Here is a 20,009-nt window from a genome sequence, read left to right as displayed (position 1 = left end):
TGATCAGAGTAGTATTCAAAAAAAACAAATCCCCACCCAAATATGTCAGAACGTAGGCTTACTATTGGCCGACGCTGGTCATGTGTGTGATGCTGGCCAATAGTTAGCCTATGTTGTGACGTACAACCCAGAAGCATTGCGCTGTTACATTATGTGAACTCACTCAGAGGCCCTCACAGAAGGAAATGAATAGTTGAATAAAGTTGTTATTTTCGGGGGGATCTCGTTGCTTGATAAACTTAAGGTTGAGCCACTGTAGTCACTTGGACTATTTTAACGATGTCTTTACTAACTTTTCTGGGCTGGCAGAATGAAATTACATAGAAGCCTATAAAGGAGTGAGCCAGCTCTCAGATTTCATCAAAAATATCTTAATTTGTGTTCCGAAGATGAACAAAAGTCTTATGGGGTTGGAACAACATGAGGGTGAGTAATTACAGACAGAATTTTCATTTTTTGGTAAACTATCCCTTTAAGCAGATAAACAAGAACAATCCCGCAGTTGTAAACACCATCTCACCGAGAATATGGTTCATCTTTATCTTGAGATTTGAGGCAAAGGGGAACTTACGTCTGGATTGCTTTGCAGATCTCCTCCGGGCTCTTCCCTGCCTTGCGGAGCGTGATGGCGAGGTTTTTGGCTCTGTTAGCCTCCAGAAGAGATACTTTATTGGGGCCCTTTTGAGGAGCCTTCTGCTTTTGCATCGTCATGTCAACAGCAGGGCCCTGGGCTTTGGTCTTAAACATTTCCTCAAACTCATCCACGTTCAAATCCTACAAACCAAAGCATTTTATTAAAGAGCTATCCACAGCACTCCTTGAACTCAACAGTTTTGTGTTCAAAAACACAGATGGACCCACCACAAATGCAAACCTCAAGAAAAGTCAACAGAAAAAAAGACATTTACTGTAAGTACGTTCCCTGATTCACTGTGCCAGTTATTTCAAATAAAAATATTTCAATCTTTTATCAAAATGTACTTGCTCCGCCTCTAAAATGACTTTCACTCCACCCCTCCAAGCACCTTGCTCTTTCTGGTATGCAATTCTTGTTTTCCAAAATAAAATGTAGTGCTATAGACAAATACCTCCAGGATCCTCTCATCATCGATTTCATTGAAGACAGTGCCGTTGATCTGATTTGGTTTCAGAGCCACCCAATTGAACACTGGCAAGCGGAACTTGGTTTTGATTGGCTTTTTAATTTTCACAGCTGCCAAGGAAGAAAAGAGGCCTGTGACTACCCAAGCATCTACTAACTACTCAATGAGATTAAAATGAACGAAATCACAAGAATGGATGATAACATGTTAAGCAAAAACACACAACACACAATATGACTAGGGATGCAGCGAAATGAAAATTTTGGGCCGAAATCGAAAATTCTGGATGCACTTGGCCGAAAACCGAAACTAAAAATTAATTTCTTATTTTAAATATTTTTTTATATAATTGTATTGTTGCTAGACTTTTAAATGAAATGCAATCATTTTACTGAATCTAAAAAAAAAAAAAAAAAAAAAACTACAAGTCAATAAAATAAAATAATTTATTTAAAGTGACACAAAATTGACAGAAAATAGGCCTATATTAAAATAATATTAAATATCAATATATTACTATCAATATATTATTCTTCATTCAGTTCTATGCAACAGAATCAGATTTAACAGATGTTTGACCAATTATCAAAATATAATTGCCGGCATATTTTCGGCCTTTTTTTCAAAAAACGAAAATGCTATTTTCGGCCGATAATTTTCGGTGCATCCCTAAATATGACTAGATCATGACAGCAAATGGTGGCTATGACAAATCTCAGGAAACCTACAGAAGAGCTTGATTGGTCCATCTTTGAGGGCAGGAGAAAAAGAGAGTAGATAAAAACAAATGTTTAGAGAGTTGTAAAGGACAAAAGTCTAGAAAGAGAAAGCAGAAAATGCTTGTAAGCGCTAAGAAGTGCTAAACAAAATTCAACAAAAGATTGGACAATTACACTACCAGTCAAAAGTTTAGAATAATTAAGATTTTGTTTATTTTTGAAAGAAGTCTAGAGCTCACCAAGTCTCATTTATTTGATCAAAAATTCAGTAAAAGTAATAAGTAACTGTGAAATATTAATACCATTTAAAATAACAGTGTCCTATTTTAAAATGTAATTTATTCCTGTGACGGTAAAGCTGAATTTTCAGCATCATTGCTCCAGTCTTTAATGTCACATGATCCTTCAGAAATCATTTTAACATGCTGATTAGTGCTCAATTATTACTGGCGCTCAATTATTAATTATGAGCACAAAATTTTGACCGGTGGTGCATTTAAGAAAAAACACTTTACAATAAGGTTCCATTTGTTAACATTCGTAAACTACATTATTTAACATGTACTAACAATGAAAAATACTTGTAAATCATTTATTTATCTCAGTTACTGTTATTTTAACATTTACTAATACATTATTAAAATCAAAAGTTTTATCTGTTAAAATTATTTAATGAACCTGAGCAGACAAACTATTAATGAAGAGTTGTATTTTTACCTTAACAAAAATGAATACATACTGTAACATATGTATTGCTCATTGTTAGTTAAAGAATTAACTAATGTTAATGAATGGAACATTATTGTAAAGTGTAACCGAAAAAATATGATTCAAAACAGACAAAAAAAAAAAAAAAAAAAAATCATAAATCTGCAATGACCTCCAACACTGAAACACTCACGTACACATACCTGTCAAGCCAGAGTTGAATATGACAGTGGGAGTGCCGCAGCCTGGGAGAGGAGGAGCACAAGGAGGGGGAGGTGGAGGTAAGGGAGCAGAGATCTCGATCGAATGCCCAGGAGGTGGAGGTGGTGGAGGAGGAGGTGGTGGAGGAGGAGGAGGAGGCGGCGGCGGTGCGAGAGCTGCCGATGACTCGTTAGAAACTACAGGAAAAGAAGAGACAGTGTTGGCCCCTATCACTAAAATAATTAACTGAAGACAACAAGCTTGAGCACGCTTCTGTAACAAAGAATTACTAATTAGAAGAGATTGAATAATAATAGGTTTGGATATTTACACGTTTCTACTCAACGTGTCTTTATACAATTGCGCCCACAAACTAACAATGTTTGTTGGCACAGTCATTATGCAGCTCTGTTGAATCACTGGCTGCAAACACATTGCTCATAGTAAAAGCAGGGTAATATAGTCAGTGCTCGAAGTGGGATGGATTTCAACTGAGGGGGACGCAACCTCCCCCTCCACTCCACTTCAAGCACTGAAAATAGTGGTATGTTAGGTACTTAGCTAGTTAGGCAGCGGTCATGTAACGTAGGATCAGAAATAGATTATTAATTGTTCATAAACAAAGACTAAAAAAGATGGATGACGTGTGTCCACTCCACGTTTTGGCTTCACTTTTCAGGACGTGTGCGGCACACTTGTCCATGAACAATTCATCCAAAAATTGGCCTAAGAATTTTTTTTTATTATTGTTTAAATTGTTACTTTTATATAGCATGGATGCATCAAACTGACCAAAAGTGACATTAAACATAATTTCACCAAATATTGTTTTCTTAACTCTTCTGAAATTAAAACACTAGTACTGTTGTTTAAAAATGAATATGAACTTTTCTTTGCATTACTCGAGAACTAAAACCATTGCATCTTTATTTATTTTGACCAATTGACATTTTCTGCAAATAAATGCTCTAAATGACAATATTTTTTTAAAAATTTGGAAAAAATGTCATCAGTAGTTTATTGAATAAATCAAATATATTTATTTTATTCAAACACACACCTATAAATAGTAAGTCCAAAGAAACTGACCATTTTGCAGTGGTCTGATTTTTTTTCCAGAGCTTTGTTCATATGGTTGTAGCAATCATTTGTTAAAAAAAAAAACGGTACCACTTTAGGGTCCAATTCTCACTATTAACTAGTTGCTTATTAGGATGCATATTACTAGGATATTGGCAGTTTATTAGTTCTTATAAAGCACATATTAATGCCTGCATGATCATATTCTACATCCTTAATCGTACCCTATACCTAAACTTAATTATTGCTTATTAATAGGTAGTTAAGAGTTTATTGAGGCAAAAGTCACAGTTAATAGTTGGTTAATAGTGAGAATTGGACCCTAATCTAAAGTGTGATCAAAAAAGCATTCAGAAATTGCATTTCAGTTATTGGACATATCAATCAATTGGTCGATCTCTGTTTACTGGTCACTTAAACATTTAGTTCTCAGGCCCTGTAAATTTAAGCAACGCCACTGTTTGAACCCAAGAGGAACTAGCGGTGATAAAAGCCAACTGTGTTGTCACTCCACATCGTCTGCGTCTCGGCCAAAAAGCTGCGCTTGAACACACCAAAAGGACTAAAGGCTCTTGTAAACTAGCACGTGCATTCTGCGTCTGTGTGTAAGTAAATATCTGTCTATATCAGCAGGTATCAATGACGTATTTTCGTCATTCAAAAAGGGAACCCAAAACTAGGACTTCAGATATACAAACGGTAAAAGCAAAGCTTGCTTACCATTTTGAATATCAATCACGCTGATCACTTTCTTCATTCTAGTCCTCTCATGTTATTATATATCGTACATTCAAATGCTCAGGTATGATGATGTAAAATTATAACAGCCTTCTGTCTGTGTACCCTTCTTGACTTTGCTCACTTTCATCACTTTCGCTTTTATTCTTGTGCACTGAATCATTCACTAAGCTGAACAGCCAATTAGAGTTCTCTCTCTCACCGAGGGCCCGACGCCGATTCAACATGTTGAATCGGCCTAAAAAAACTCGCCATCTGACTAGAGCCAATGGTGCAGAACACAAAAAAATGTGTATCCGACGTCCGACTGTCGGCTTGGTGTGTCTCAGCCTTTAGGCTACACTATCCCATTGAAAGGCAATTACGCATTCACATTGGGCAAAACTCAATTATTTTTAGTTGTAGAAAGATGTGCTCTGAACTATTACTCACCAGAGGAACATGCCATTGGAGGTGGTGGAGGGGGAGGAGGAGGAGGTGTAGCCATTGCTCGAAGGGTGCCTGTCTGGGAAGTGCTTCCAGAGCCGTACGCTGCACAGGCTCCGGCCAGGGCCATGGCATCAGGGCAGGGAGAAAGAGCCATGGGTTGAGGAGGTGAAGGCAGCGGAGACACGTCTCCTTCCCCATCTCCCTCACCCCTCACCTGGATCTGGAGACTGCCTCGGCGCTCTAGCTCATTGATTTTCTTCTCCAGCGTGGACTGCCTCTGAATGGTCTCGTCCTTCTCACGAACGATCCGCCGGAGCGTGTGAACTTGTGAGCTGGCGTCCCGGTACACAGTCTGGATTGCATGCACACACAGACACACAAACAGAGAAATTAAGCATGACAAAATAAGCATTAAAACATCCAATGTTATTAAACAAATTACTAAGTTACCATAGTCATATTATTTATAGAAGTTCATGAAGTGTCAATCCATTTTACGTTAAAATCAAATTACGTCCAATTGATCAAATTGACTAATACAGATATCTATATTTATGACATTTAAATATACAAACATGACTACATAGATGAGTTTGGCTGCTGTGTTGTTACGTTATTGGTAACTAAAACTATTAAAACATTTATGTTTTACACAAAATAAAGCTGAAATAAAATAGAATATGAATATTAGATGACAAACTTGAAAAAATGTAAGTATTGCCTTGACAACTTGCTGAAACAAAAAAATTTAAGTACTAAATTACTAAAACTAAAATAAAAGTAAAACTAAATAGAATATTTAAAAAAACAATAAAAATGACAAAATAACTAAATTGCTAACACTTGAAAACTGAAAAAATAAAAGGTAATTCAAAATATTAATAAATACTAGAGTAATACTTTACAATAAGGTTCATTAGTTAACATTAGTTAATGTATTAACTAACATGAACTAACAATGAACAATACATTTGTTACAGTATTTATTAATCTTTGTTAATTTTAGTTAATAATAAAAATGTTCATTGTTTGTTCATGTTAGTTCACATTGCATTATCTAATGTTAACAAATACAACCTTTGATTTTAATAACGTATTAGTAAATGTTGAAATTAATATGAATAAATGCTGAAGAAGTATTGTTCATTCTTAGTTCAGGTTAACTAAGGTAGTTAATTAATGTTAACTAATGAACCTTATTGTAAAGTGTTACCAATATTATAATAGTACATAAATAATACTAATCTAACACTGACTTGCACTAAACAAATGGGTTAAATTGACAGCCCTGTTCACCTAATTGTTTCATATTATTCAATTTATTTATTTCGTGCAAAAGTAAAATGTAGTATCATATTGACAGGTTGTTATAAACCATTTAATGATATCCAAACTGGTGGTGTGATACTGACCCGGACAGCATCCAATTCTTTGTTCTTCTGCATCAACTGCTTCTCAAGCTCCACGATTTTAGACATGGCCTCATTCTCTGTTTCTAAGAGTTTGTCGCCCATCTGTCATCATGAAAAAGAGACAGAATGAGATGATGCATTCAGACTAAAGTTAGAAGACTTAAACACCAAAAAGGACTCAAATTGTGTGAATGAGGAATCGGTTCTGGAAAAGACAAAGAGAAAAGGGTGGTGGCATTTATGCTTTCGCTCACATGTGAGAGATTCTCCTCCAGTTCCTCCACACGTTCAAGGGCAGCGTTTTTGGTCTCTGCGTCTTCTAGAAGCGTCCCCACATCAAACAGGTTATCCAAGTATGCCTGGATCTGCACTTTGAGTTTATCACTTTCAGTGTGCTTCAGCCTCTGTGCACAAAAACACCATCAGTTTCTGAGTGAGCGTAAAGAGAATACACTTTCAGCACTTTGATTAGTTTCATACCTCTAGATAGTCATCCAAAGCAAGCTTGGTGAAGTCGTACTGGAGGTGAACTCTGAAGTTCATGTCCTCTACTGAGTGCACCACAATATTGATGAACTGCATGCACGCCACCTGAGTCACGAACAGGGAATGATGATGAGATATGACATCAGTAGTGGTGAGAGCATGACAGTTTAAAAGGCACTCCAGAGGACAGAGGAAGGACTCTGTAATATAGACCCACCATGAAATCAATATTGTTGTCTTCATTTTTGAAGTGTTCCATCAATTTCTCAAACCTTTGGGATTCCGAGCAGACCTGAGAAACACAAAACACAAGTTATATTTTAATAACACAAAGGAAACAACATTGTGCATTTTAAATTCTGACAGTTTGCTAGCTTTTTGTAGGGGTGCACGATATATCGGCCGCCGATATAATATCGGCCGATATGGTCATTTTTTTACACATCGGTATCGTTCCAATGTCAAAATAGGGCCGATGTGAACAGGCCGATATTTGACGTGTGAAGTTGAAGATGAAGTTGACGATGCTGACTCGCGATCTTAGCAGTAGTGAATGCGCCTGAGAGAAATACACATTTCATACAGATGACATAAGCAGAGAACAGTCTGTTTTCTTTCGTTTTGAATTGTTCTGTTTAAAAATAGATGTTTAAAGCTTTCTATGTCTCAGGTCTGTGAGGCAGGTATAGGTTTCGGTTCATTTGAGACGCGCTTCAGTTCACGCGCCGTCGCCTCCATGTTCTGATTAAATATTTTCTAATATTTACTTCTTATTTATTTTTGATGAAACATTGATCAAAATTAAGATACAATTAATACAAAACGAAATTAAATTTAAAGACAGGCTTTGTGCTTTCTGTTTGAGGTCTCTGTGAAAGTTTTAAAGCAGTCTTTTAGTGCCGCTTTCAGACGTGCGTAACAGAGAACTGTCCCGTCAGTAACATTGTTAATGCAGTCCAGTGCGACTTATGTTTTTTCCCTCTTCATGACACATTTTTGATTGATCGTTTTTTGACTCGTAGATATTTGAATATATTGCTTGATATTTGATACCCGTTCGAATTTGATTTTTCTCAAAAGTGACAGCACGTGTGAATTGTGGATTACTGATAAGCGCGAGTGGAGAAACAGGCGTTTATTTATTCATTCTCAGTGTTGAGAAACGTAGCCTTCATGTGTTACGTTATTGTGTTAATAATAACTAAAGTAGCCTACCTAATTATGTTACATATTTATTTTGTATGAAAACTAGCGCGTTCGTTACTTATGGATTAAAAAGTAGGCTACCGTTGTATCAGTGCTGCGCGAGCTCTCCCTCACAAACACGGACGCGCGCACACAGAGAGAGAAGATAATTGTAAAATGAAAAATTGACGGGCTAAGTTTAAATTTTGTTCTTGCTTGTTTTTTTTTCTATCAAAACGTCAGAAATCATTTTGTATTATCCATCCGTGTTTTTAAAATTCGTTAACTGACGGACGTTTTACTGTTAACACAGCCCATATGTCGGATTCGTCTTATAGCCTACTTGTTATTATTTTTAGAATAAGTGATTCGTTATGCTATTATTGGACTCCTGTCTATTCATTGTCAACTGTTTTCTATAAATATGTTTGTATTGGCTAACATTTATTCAGCTAATGCGTGTCCTGTTTAAAATGTGCAATGTTCAAAGGCAAAGACAGCACGTCACAAATAGAAGCCCTTTTCCCTGTGGTATTTAGTATCATATTTGGATATTGGAATAATAAATTAAGTAGCCTATCTTAATTGTACACAATGTTCCTGTTTTTTTTTTTTTCCCTGTTTTCTAAGGGTTTCTTAATTTTAGACAAGTTGACCAGCACACATTATATGCAATGCAATATAATGCATGTGTGTGGTATGTGTGACATATTTTGCATACAGGTAAAGGTGCCCAATATCAGTCATTTCTAAAGTAAAAAAAAAAAAAAAGTGTTTTGGAAAATAGCTCTTTATTTGATAATCATTAAAATTTGCTTTCTATACAGAGATATCGACATCGGTAAATATCGGTATCGGCCATAACAGCAATATTAATATCGGTTATCGGTATCGGCCACAATTTTCACATCGGTGCATCCCTAGCTTTTTGTTTTAAATAGTTTTGTAGAAGTTCCGTCTTAAAACATACGATTAATTAAATACCTATAATGTTCATTTTATAATGAATAGATAGTAATTTCCGTTATTTTTTTTATTGTGAAATGCATTTATTGAAGCTCAACAACTGAAATATCACCCAAGAATGAAACACTTTCATTCATGTTAACGCAAACTCCAACCGAAGACTGCAAACCAACAGCAAAATCATATGTAAGATTAGATCCATAAAGTGTGGGGACTGTTTTATTGATTATTGCAGATTTATTTTTGCTGCTGTCAAATCCAATTATTAAAAATATTTTTTTATTTTTTATAGTTTTCTTTACTTTAAAATAAATGGAATGCATAAACTACATAAAATGTATCAGATTAATTTATTCAATATTTTACAGCCAGTTTTGATTTACATCCAGTTTTGAGATGTAAAGCAATTATTTAATGCAATATCAGTATTACTAAGCATAAAAATATGATGGCTACAGTTATTATAAAAAAAAAAATTTTTTTTGAATGTGCATCAGATTGAAGTAAATAAAATGTATAAATGATGGTAAAATATCCTTTTTTACCTCTTTGAAATGATCAAAAGCAGCAAGGATGATCTCATGTCCACCTCTGACCAAACACACAGCAGCTAGAAGCTCCAGAACCAGGGCTTTGGTCCTGCACAATGGAGACAAAATGATACTTAAAGAAACCAAACCTGCACAAAATACTTTGTGCTACAAACTGTGATTAAAACATTCCAAGGAGAAATTAAAGATTCCAAATACAACCAATCAAGAAATCTCTAAGGGGCAGGTCAAGTGATCCTATTGGTTTTACGGATGGCAAATTACATTGGAATTATCCCACCTATACAAGGGACTATTCATAGACGTTTTATTTAACGGCATTGAAGGATTGTGTATCACAGTCTTTGGGAATAGTCTCAGTTACAAACTGTTATCTCCTATTGACCTTAATCAGCACAAATGACAGACAATTCATCTATTTATAGCTTAAGTTTCCAAAGAACACCCCTTCCAAAAAAGGTCTTTGATCAGATGTAATAGCTTAACGGTTTGGATGAAAACCTTAACAGATAAGAGGGTTCTCATCAACCATTTGAGAGGTTTAAACACAGAAACTGGAGAAACGTTTGAGGGCAATGATTAAGTCTTCAAATATATACTGGTTAATAGAAACCAGTATGCACTGGTGTGTGTGTGTGTGTGTGGTGTTACCTGGGATTTTTGTTGTTAAGGCTCAGAGCAATTTCATTGACAGCATGGGGGTGGGACATGACCATGTTGAATCCATACTTCAGACAAAGAGTGTGTGATATAGACAAGGGGAAAACAAAAAGAGATTCAAATAAATTTGAAAAACCAGCTGAACAAAATTAAATACTTTCATAATCTGCTTACCTGGTAGTTCATAATAGCTCTGAGACACATGATGCAGACATGAACGTCATCTTTTTTACACACCAAACGGGAGTTCTTCAGAGTTCTGCGACTGGGCAAAGTATTAGACCTGAGATAGCAATAAAAAGTTAATGGCTGTCTTGTAAAAAATCGTTTCCAATTTTCAGAATGAACACAAATGTGTTTGTTTGTGAGCGTCTACCTTAAGGAGTGCCGTGTGGATCGTGGTATGCTGCTGCCGCTAATTGGTGATGGTAGATTACTGTCACCATGGAGATCTTCTATAGACCTGCTCCAGGGGGTATCTACGGAAATCTCACCTGTGGTGCTCTCCGTTATATCTCCATCAAACCTGAGAGAGAATAAGAGTGTTGCTTAAAGCATAAACAATACACAAACTCCGTGTCATTTTGGTTTCCAAAAGTTCTACAAAACATTATGTCCTCCCATCTTCTCGTTGAGAAAGTATGCTTAGTTAAAGGAATTATTTTCTCCTATTGACCTTAATCAGCACAAATGACAGACAATTCATCTATTTATAGCTTAAGTTTCCAAAGAACACCCCTTCCAAAAAAGGTCTTTGATTGTAAACCTGTCGAGGTAACAAATGACTTTGGTCTTTGAAATTTGAAGGTTTTCATTGCTAAAAATCACTTGAAGGGGGCATATACAAGGAAAACAACAAAGGGCCTAAAATGGAACCTTGAAGCATACCATACTTTACAATTGTTTTGGCAGTCGTTCTTTTACGTACACACACACTCAATCTGACAGGTAAGAACTAAACTAAACCAGGCCTGTCTATGAATGCCAACAGGATACGTAAGGCCAATCAAAAGAGTGGTTCTATAGCATCAAATGCTAGCCTAGCTAGCCTAACCAGTCTTAATATAGTGACTATGTTTATGCAAGTGGCCCTTAGAGCTGCACTAGCATTACTTCAATTCCTTTTCCTACACCTTAGGACAGTGTTTCTCAGCTCCAGTCCTGGAAACCTACCTACCACAGTAGCTGTGTTTACACAGACCCCATTTGTGATCAGACTAGTAGCACAGTCGTAATAAAAAAAATTCATATGTAACCACGACATTTGTAAATTGTTCGGATTGTAAAAGCTGGTTTAAACCGTATCTAATCTTTTCAAGGACATTTAAACATTTAATCAGATTGAAAACAGAAAACTGGAAAGTTCTGCGCACAGAAATGGCGTTATGACATATGACACACGGAACAAGCTGCTGTTGTAGTTGAATATAGTGCCATAAACGACTGAAGTGTCAATCTAAAATTCTCCTTCCACTGATCATCTGTGAAATGGTGCAGGACAACCTTGTCACACACTCCTCCACAGACGCCTTTGTGCGGAGGAATGAGAGTTTTTACTGCTTGATAAATAGGGAAAAAACAGCAGAAAACTATATATTTGTGCAGTGTGTGAATGTAAAAAGATCAAATCCGATTTGAAGCTTGTCGCATATATACACGTGCACATCAACCTGATCTCTTTTTTTAACGTTCATTTAAACACTATGTTCAGATTCATTAATCGGAATGATTTCATGATCTCTGAATGAAACAAAAGGTGTTCATGTAAACATAGCTAGTGTTTTTGATGTCTCACTAATTAAAACACCCGATTCAATTCATCAGTTTCTTAGTGTGTTGAATATAAGGAGACATCTAAAACATTCCGGGAGGTGGCTTTCAAACAATGAAAGTAATGTTAGTGCTTCTAATAAAGAATGGATCAATAGTTCCCAGCCTACAGAATAAATGTAGCAGGATTAGTAGCGGACTATGGGGATTTAAATAGAAGCCTGGCTAAACAGATGAGTTTTAAGTTTAGAGTTTGTGGACACCCATGCCAAGTTTCAGTAGACCCTGTCATGCCTGGATTCAGCCCTGGCTCAGCATCAACCCACACTTGAACTTGAGCAATATTATTACATTTAACTACTTATTAACTGGCAAATATTATGAAAAATACTATGTGACAAATTAACGTTTATATATTTTTAAGCTGACATGGCATCTTAAAACTAATCATATCACAAGATGCTGAAATTATTCTAATTGTATTCTATCTTGCTTTCACACTGATCTCAAAATACACCTTACACATTCCCATCCATCAAACCCTCCGTCACTGCTAAAAGATGCACTTATTTCATTCATTACTCTCATTCATTTGTCAGAAGCAACTGTGATCCAGCAGTGAGGTGACAAGATTTCAGCAACAACAGTCGACTGTTGTGACAACCCCTACCAATTTCAAGGTGTACTGAGATGGTAAGTGAGCAGTAAGCTTAAATCAAATATAAAAAGTTAAAAGAAAACAAAAAATAGCAGTAAAGTCAAAAAAACTGACTCAAATTAAGATTGACAAGAAAGAGGAACTACTTACGTTACAGCATACTGGGCAAAAGACAGGTACTCCACCAGTACATCAAGGCCTTTATTCTCCTCATTGAGAAACTCTCTCACCCACCTGTAAAGAACAAAACATTTAAAGCCCTTTTCCTAACTGAATACCTCAAAAGCCTGAAAATGAACTTAATTCACTGGGCTCACCCGATGTGATTGGTCCTAAGAGATATCTCAAGCTCTCTGAGCACCTGAGTTGACTCCTGAACTCGCCTCCTAAATTTCTGTGAAGAAATAGGAAGAGATGTCCATTTCTGAGCAAAAATGTTCTTAACTTAGGTGGACAGTTGCAAAAGCCAGTCAACACCAGTTTGAAACCAATTGCATACAAGTTTAAATGTGACCCTTCTGGACTTTCAAAAGTTTTGATGCTAAATTTCCCCCAAATATGATAAACATGGCAGAAGAGAAGTCATGGAGGTAGCATGTGTAACATGAAGGAACTCACCTTCCTGGTAACAGCAGGATCCAAAAAGCTTCTGAGCTTCTGAATGTATGTATGGGGAGGATTCTTCACTTGGAAGCGCTCCTATTAAGACACAAATGATGCTATATTTATATTATTTATATTTAACACTCCTCTTGAAGCAAGTTCAAACCCCTACCGAACTTCAACATAAAACATTTACTAAGCAAACCTCCTCTTCAGTTATCCTCTGATCTAATTCCAAATCATTCAACTCTCACCCAATCACTTCTGAACCACATTTCAGCCTTGAAATCATCATGGCAATTACTGAGATATGATCATTCATTATTTAGACAGCAGGCATCTCACACTCTTTCACCTCAACAAACATTTCCAGAGTCAGCCATACTCTCCTTCTCTTACGTCAGTGTAGCCATGGTGACATGATAGGGTGGATGTAGAGAGAATATATTAATAAAGAATCTGTTTACTTAGTGGAGCTGTTATGATAAAGGAACTTTCCACTGTGTATATACACTTCAGGATGATTATATATCTGCACTCATTTTTAGCTTGGATCAATTTAAAGTGTTACAGACTTACAGGAAATGCAACAAAAATGACATTTAACCAACTTTACAAACCCTGACAGACAATTAAACTTGCTTTCTGTTATTTATTGACAGATAATAAAATAAGATATTTGGTTGATTGGAATCATTCTTGCAGTAAAGTATGCTAACAGGAATCAGAACTAAAGAAAATGAGGGGTCTCCTCCTGGGGAGAGAAACAAGAGATCTCAAGTATATTCCAGTGGTTGTTTATATAATCGGTTGACCAGATCACAAGTGTCTCATGTCTTTTTTCCATTGACTAAAAACCCAAGAAACCACAAGAGCACTTAGTAGGACTAAAAAAGCTCTTGCCACAAAGGGTTCTTGTGATATCAAGATCACATTAAAAATACAATATTACACTGAACATTGTGCACACATGTGCACTTCAGAGCCAAAAAAATAAGCAATTTGGTGCATTTTCTAATATTTGTATGGCCAAAATTAAGATGAAATTCTGCTAGCTTGTAATGTAAATCAATGAGATCTTTATAAAAGTAAAGCAGACTATTTTCATGAAATGCATATAAATATCAGTTTTCACTCTGTATCTCCAAATAATGTCTCCGTAAGATGGATTCAAATGCTTCGTTTTTATTATCAAAGCTCTGTAGTTTTTATTACGGGGGAAAATGTACAAATAAACGTTCCCCAAGAGCCTGATGTATCATATTTTTGATGCTCGCATAAAAAAAACAAAAGTATGGATAATCAAGTAAACCCAACTTGATTCAGTCCATTAAGTGTTCATCTTGAAATATTACTAACAATATAAAACTTATTTTTAACTTTTTAAGAAATCAGTAAGGATTTCACAGCAAAAAAAAAAAAAAGTACCACAACCTGACATGACATTTTTTAGAATTATTGATACTTTGCAGTCACGTGATATCTGGCGGGCAACAAACGCGGTTAGTGCATCCAATCGCACAACAACTATCTGGCATGTCGTGTACACCTCAAAACACCAACTTTTGTATATTAAAACTGGCAACGTCCTGGCAAGATCCTTGATTAGTTTACTGGTTTTCGTTGCTAGAGAATGACGTTCTTGCCCGCCAGCCAGTACAACTGACGTCACGTGCAAAGTATCAATACCAAAAAACCTTTTTCTTGCTAAAAAAAACCAACCCATCAATCAGACGACAGTAGGCATGTGGTAGGTGTGTAACAGGTTTTTCAGCAAAGTTTTGCAAACATGTTGATAATTTAGAAGCCATACAAAGTTGCGTATCAAATATAAGGCAGGCTTAATATTGGGTATAATCAAGAATACAATTTTCTGTAAAAATAAAAATAGAAGGTTGCAACAAGCTCTGCAATTAAGTAGGGGAGTAACGGATTGTACTTGATCCGTGATCCGTACGGACCAGGCCCCACGGTTCAGATGGCATGCGATTCGCAAATTAATTGCAAAGTTTAACCATCATAGAATAGTGAAAGATTATCATTTGCAGAGGTTTTGTCTTGCCAGTTTACAATTTCAAGCGATTTTAAAACATTCCAGCACAAGAGGAAGCGAAAGAGAACTCAATTCGGTACTTGCGCTTTTTTATCTGTGTGCACAGATGCACAACTGATTCCTCTTTCGCCCTGATCTCCTTGCGCTTAAACGGACATGCACACAAAATGATGTCAAAATACCCATCTCGGCAAGTATCCCCGTAAACACAGTCGGTTATTTATGAAGTACTTGAAGTGTGCTTGAATGAAAAGCAAAGTTACATTGCCCCCCGACCCCCCATTTAATTTTTTCCTGATCCGAAAAATGATCCGATTTGTAACTCAAAAACTGAAATGATCCTAAATATGTGTTTTGTGATCCGTTACTACTATTAAGATGTGGTCATATAACAGTTCTATATAAAATTGCTTTCTGGCTTTTTAGACTCATTATGCAGAATGCATGGAAGCAGACGCTCTCACCTGATCACATATCAGCTCCCATTTTTTTTCATTGTCATACTGTCTAAGAAGCCTCACTTTATCCGGAGGAAGGTTCATAGAGTTCTGAGGAAGAAAGAGAGAAGAGTTAACATTCTTCTTTATCATGCATGGAAAGTTATTCTTTGCATACCATGTTCATCAAAAACACAAGTGATGAAAAGCTAACAGCTAGTTTTGAAATTCCTGAGACACCATGGATTGTTCTTTACAAGTTGTTCAAAAACAAAAAGTCAACAGCAGTGGATAACTCATTTACAATTTTGTCCAATCCGTCTAAACAGTTAATATCTCCAGAACAGCAACATTCTTCCCTGCAACTTCATACAGAATATCATGAGCATAAAAAAGGAAAGAATTTAATCAAAAAACCAGTGCCTCCTTCAGACATGTAGATTTTTGAAAAGGACACCCAGTATGAGAGGTAGTCATAGCAGCTCAGTTATAGAAACTAGCCACTAGGTCAGTCCCCCGAGCCGGTTGCATTTGCACCGCCAGTAGAATCTCTGAAGTGATGTAAACCGCCAGACAACGACGTTATTTAAGCGTGACATTCAACAACGTCAGCATCTGGTGGACAGTGGACCCCATGATCAGTTGAGATGTGCCTGCCTGGACTTTGGGGTTGGTTCAACTATCGCTGATTTCCATGTTTGTGGAGTAAGCATAGGTAAACTAAGTGAACAAGGCTTTTAAAATTGTATGGCATGCGTTTGGACCATAAACGTACACTTACATCACTGGCAGTTCCTATTGTGCTGGGTTATACTCTCGAGTAGGAGCTAATTTAGTCTCCTTAAAAGACATTCCTATAACTAAAATCATTCCCATAGGAACTATAAACACCCCTATATTTTCTATCCACCATAACATTTTGAGAAAAATGTCTCCTTAGTGGTTTATACATGTATGCTACACACTTGGACCATACACTTATTTTGCACAAATATTAAGTAATGTAATGGATTGATAGCATCAGTTTAATTAATTGCATGAACTTAAATATAAAATACATTTAAATGAATTTAATTGAGTCCATCAAAGATAACCAACTGAACCATACTGTAGCTCATTGTGTCTTTTTTCTTTTACATTCTGTTCTTCTATTTGGGGAAAAATAGCCAAAGTTCGACTAGATGATTATGAGAGAATAGCTCTGATTCTAGTGGAAATCAAAGAGTCTGAGCATCAAATGAAAACACAAGAGCAATGGAAGAGGGTGAAGAGACTTGGGCGGCAAAAGTCAACTCTATTGGGACAGAATTTGTGATGCAAATCTGTGAAAACGAGGCAGCATTAACCGATTTGCATTCACTCCCCCCGCTCCATTTCTCCTCTCACAGACACGCCTACACACATGCACGATGCACACATAGCAAGAAGCAGTTATGCTGATTTGCAGACTTTTGACTTGATTAGATCTGGACTGTTCTGAGGGAAGGTATCTAATGTAAGCAAATGACATGTGTCTGTTTGGAAGACAATGAGTAAATCAAATCAGGGAGATAAGTAACAGATGACCAATTCTAAGTGCATTGATTAAAGACCCTTGAGAACCTCACATGTAAAGCTTGTCAAAAGAATGCGGTTTTGAGAAGTCACATTAATCAAATCACTGTAGTTACAGACATGAACAGGACCAGCTAATATTAATGGGAAAACAGGTAATGATCAAAGTCAAAGGTATAGCCTACACTTTATTGATCTCAGAGGGGAAATGTAGGGGTCTCTGAGGGGAAATTTGTACCACTCCAAATGTTATTTTAATAGACTGCAAGCTGGATTCTGATGAGAGAATTTTATCACATAATAGATCGCGTAGGCTATGTCCCTGGAGACATTATCTTGAAGAGCCATTCATGACAAACTGATGTATTTCAAACCCCACCACAGACAACAATCAGACAGGTTGTGCCAATGGATAAAATACCATGTAAACACTGTAGCTCTATCTGTATCTAAATAAGTGCGAGTAGGCCACTTTTCATTCCACTCGGGTTCTTGGTCCTGTTAAGTCCAGCACCTAAAAGCAATCCTATTTAAAAGCAAATGCAGGGAATACGGTGGCCTACAGAGCACGCTGCGATGACTGGATTAAGGGCAGACTCCTTGAAGCATAATCACAGCAATATGAAAGAATGAGTCCAAGCTCACAATTCTGATGACGCTAAAACAGACCAAAAAACCCAAAGGATTCCACAATAAAGGGCCGCGCGCGCCTGCAATTAGTAGCTATCATGCACGCGCAAACAGCATCAAAGCATTGCACACTGCCAACCGCACACAATAGAGGCGTGTGTGCTGGCGTGAGCTGCCAGCTTTCATACTAGTTGTGCACATGACACAATTACATCGATATGCCTTTTCTCAATTTCAGTATAGGAAAGAATATTACCAGTGCGATTGCAAATCTCTCCTCCAGTTCGGCCGGGTCCGGCATGGGCAGTTTAGGGGGTTTGTTGCCCCTCGCCCTGAAATCTGTGAGCTGAGCATCCATACTTTCAGCGTTCCCCATGTTTTTGTGGGTTTTTTTTGTCTGATGCCCAGCGACGGTAAAACCGTTCGAAAAACGTATTCAGCTCCAAAATGTAATAAAGCAACCAAAAAGATAAGCAGGCTTTTATAGGTGACTAGGCACACTCTCCATCGATGTAAACACGCAGAGCTCAGTATCAGATGAGAGACTTCGACAATAGCATCCCTACATTGTTAATCCGTATTTGTCGGGCCCTCTGCTCATTTTTTTTGGAGCTGTTGAGCATCGTTCACTCAACGGCTGCGGGTCTGAAGCTGGGCGCATTTATCTGTATCATGCACAATAAATGCACCGCTGGAGGTTTGCGGCATGATAACGCGCATGGCTCGGACTCGGGCAGGCCAGTTAATCCGCGCTGTGTGGATGATAACAGACGGACTTCGACAAAACGCAAACTCCCCCATTCAATCCCCGACACAATGAAGCCTTTCAGCACCAATCCCCCGCTGGGGAGTGCCAAAAAGCCATGCTGAGGAGTCGAGGGGGAGGCAATGTTTTGTTCTGTTGCATGCTGGTAGTTGTAGTTTTGGACAGTGTTTGAATTGCCATGTACAGCTGTGATATTATGGATTTATTGTAAAGCTCTAAAATACGACTCAGAAACTACACGTGTTTTTATTATGTTATGATCCTGTGCATTTTTTCCATTTATTTTCTATTTTATTTTATTAGCCTATTTTTTTAGGTAAAACTTTAAAAAAAAATGTTTAAAGTCCCTGTTACACATATCTTACATATAGGCTATACTATAGGCATACACTAGTACCAAATGATGCATCATTACAAGCAATTAACTCTAAACCAAGCCCTAACTAGTACTGTAAGTAAATGCTGTTAACTAATAAATGTTGTAATGAGTAATATAACTCAGTGCATATTTGTTTAACAAGAGCACCTTAAAATAAAGTGTAACCTATTTTTATTTTACATTTTAGATTCTTCAAAATAGCCTCAATTTCCCTTCATAACAGATTTTCACATCCTGTAAGTAATGGTAAAGAATGAAAAAAATATTTTATAGTATGAATTTGCGGTAACACTTTATTTTACAGTGTCCTTGTTACATATGTTACATGTACTTACCATAGTAATAAGAGTAAATTATGCATAATTACATGCAACTAACCCTCAACCAAATCCTAATCCTACCCTAACCCTATAGTAAGTACATGTAGTTGCTTATTATTACTTAAATATATAATTACACTGTAACAATGACACCTTAAAATAAAGTGTAACCGAATTTGCCTTTTAATTACTGATGTTTTTTTGTATTAACTACTTTCTGATTAATTACTAATATGTTTTTGTTTTATAAGTATGTTTCAATATGTTTCAATATGTAAACAGGTCAATATGTATGCTTTTATAAGTGTACAATATCACCTATATTTGTTTAAATTTAAATTTTATTTTAATGTGGTGTTATTTTAATCACCATATGACCTTCCATTGTATCACCTATGTGATTTTATGGTAACAAACTGATTTTAATAGCTTAAATAATTTGGTATATTTATCTATATAATATACCGTTTATTGAAGTAAATTGCCTCTGTCGTCATCTGTTTTTTTCCCTCTAAAGTCCTGAAGGAATCCTGATTCCTCTCCAATAATTATGTTCATTAAAAAACAGAATGGACACCCCCTCGTAATTAATGGGTTTAAC

The 20,009-nt window shown here is 36.6% G+C and overlaps 1 protein-coding gene across 1 annotated transcript in view; it reads right to left on the bottom strand.

The window, feature by feature from the left end:
- The window catches only part of fmnl2b (formin-like 2b), a 23,559-nt gene extending 4,698 nt beyond the window's left edge, over positions 1–18,861 (bottom strand). The window contains exons 1-18 of the mRNA XM_079884425.1: positions 18,200–18,861; positions 15,787–15,870; positions 13,285–13,365; positions 12,984–13,060; positions 12,817–12,900; positions 10,615–10,764; positions 10,413–10,521; positions 10,230–10,306; positions 9,573–9,666; positions 7,094–7,168; positions 6,871–6,981; positions 6,645–6,794; positions 6,391–6,492; positions 4,982–5,330; positions 2,734–2,928; positions 1,832–1,852; positions 1,089–1,213; positions 572–774 (exon numbers count right to left, since the gene is read on the bottom strand). Coding sequence (XP_079740551.1) covers positions 572–774; positions 1,089–1,213; positions 1,832–1,852; positions 2,734–2,928; positions 4,982–5,330; positions 6,391–6,492; positions 6,645–6,794; positions 6,871–6,981; positions 7,094–7,168; positions 9,573–9,666; positions 10,230–10,306; positions 10,413–10,521; positions 10,615–10,764; positions 12,817–12,900; positions 12,984–13,060; positions 13,285–13,365; positions 15,787–15,870; positions 18,200–18,319 — 2,207 coding nt within the window. The 5' untranslated portion in view covers positions 18,320–18,861. The remainder of the gene's footprint in view (positions 1–571; positions 775–1,088; positions 1,214–1,831; positions 1,853–2,733; positions 2,929–4,981; positions 5,331–6,390; positions 6,493–6,644; positions 6,795–6,870; positions 6,982–7,093; positions 7,169–9,572; positions 9,667–10,229; positions 10,307–10,412; positions 10,522–10,614; positions 10,765–12,816; positions 12,901–12,983; positions 13,061–13,284; positions 13,366–15,786; positions 15,871–18,199) is intronic.
- Between the last annotated feature and the right edge of the window lie 1,148 nt (positions 18,862–20,009).

This window comes from Squalius cephalus (assembly GCF_949319135.1).
Source record: "Squalius cephalus genome assembly, chromosome: 10".
Taxonomy (NCBI): Eukaryota; Metazoa; Chordata; class Actinopteri; order Cypriniformes; family Leuciscidae; genus Squalius; species Squalius cephalus.
The sequence above is the reverse complement of the archived record's forward strand: the minus strand, read 5'-3'. Positions and strand labels throughout refer to the sequence as shown.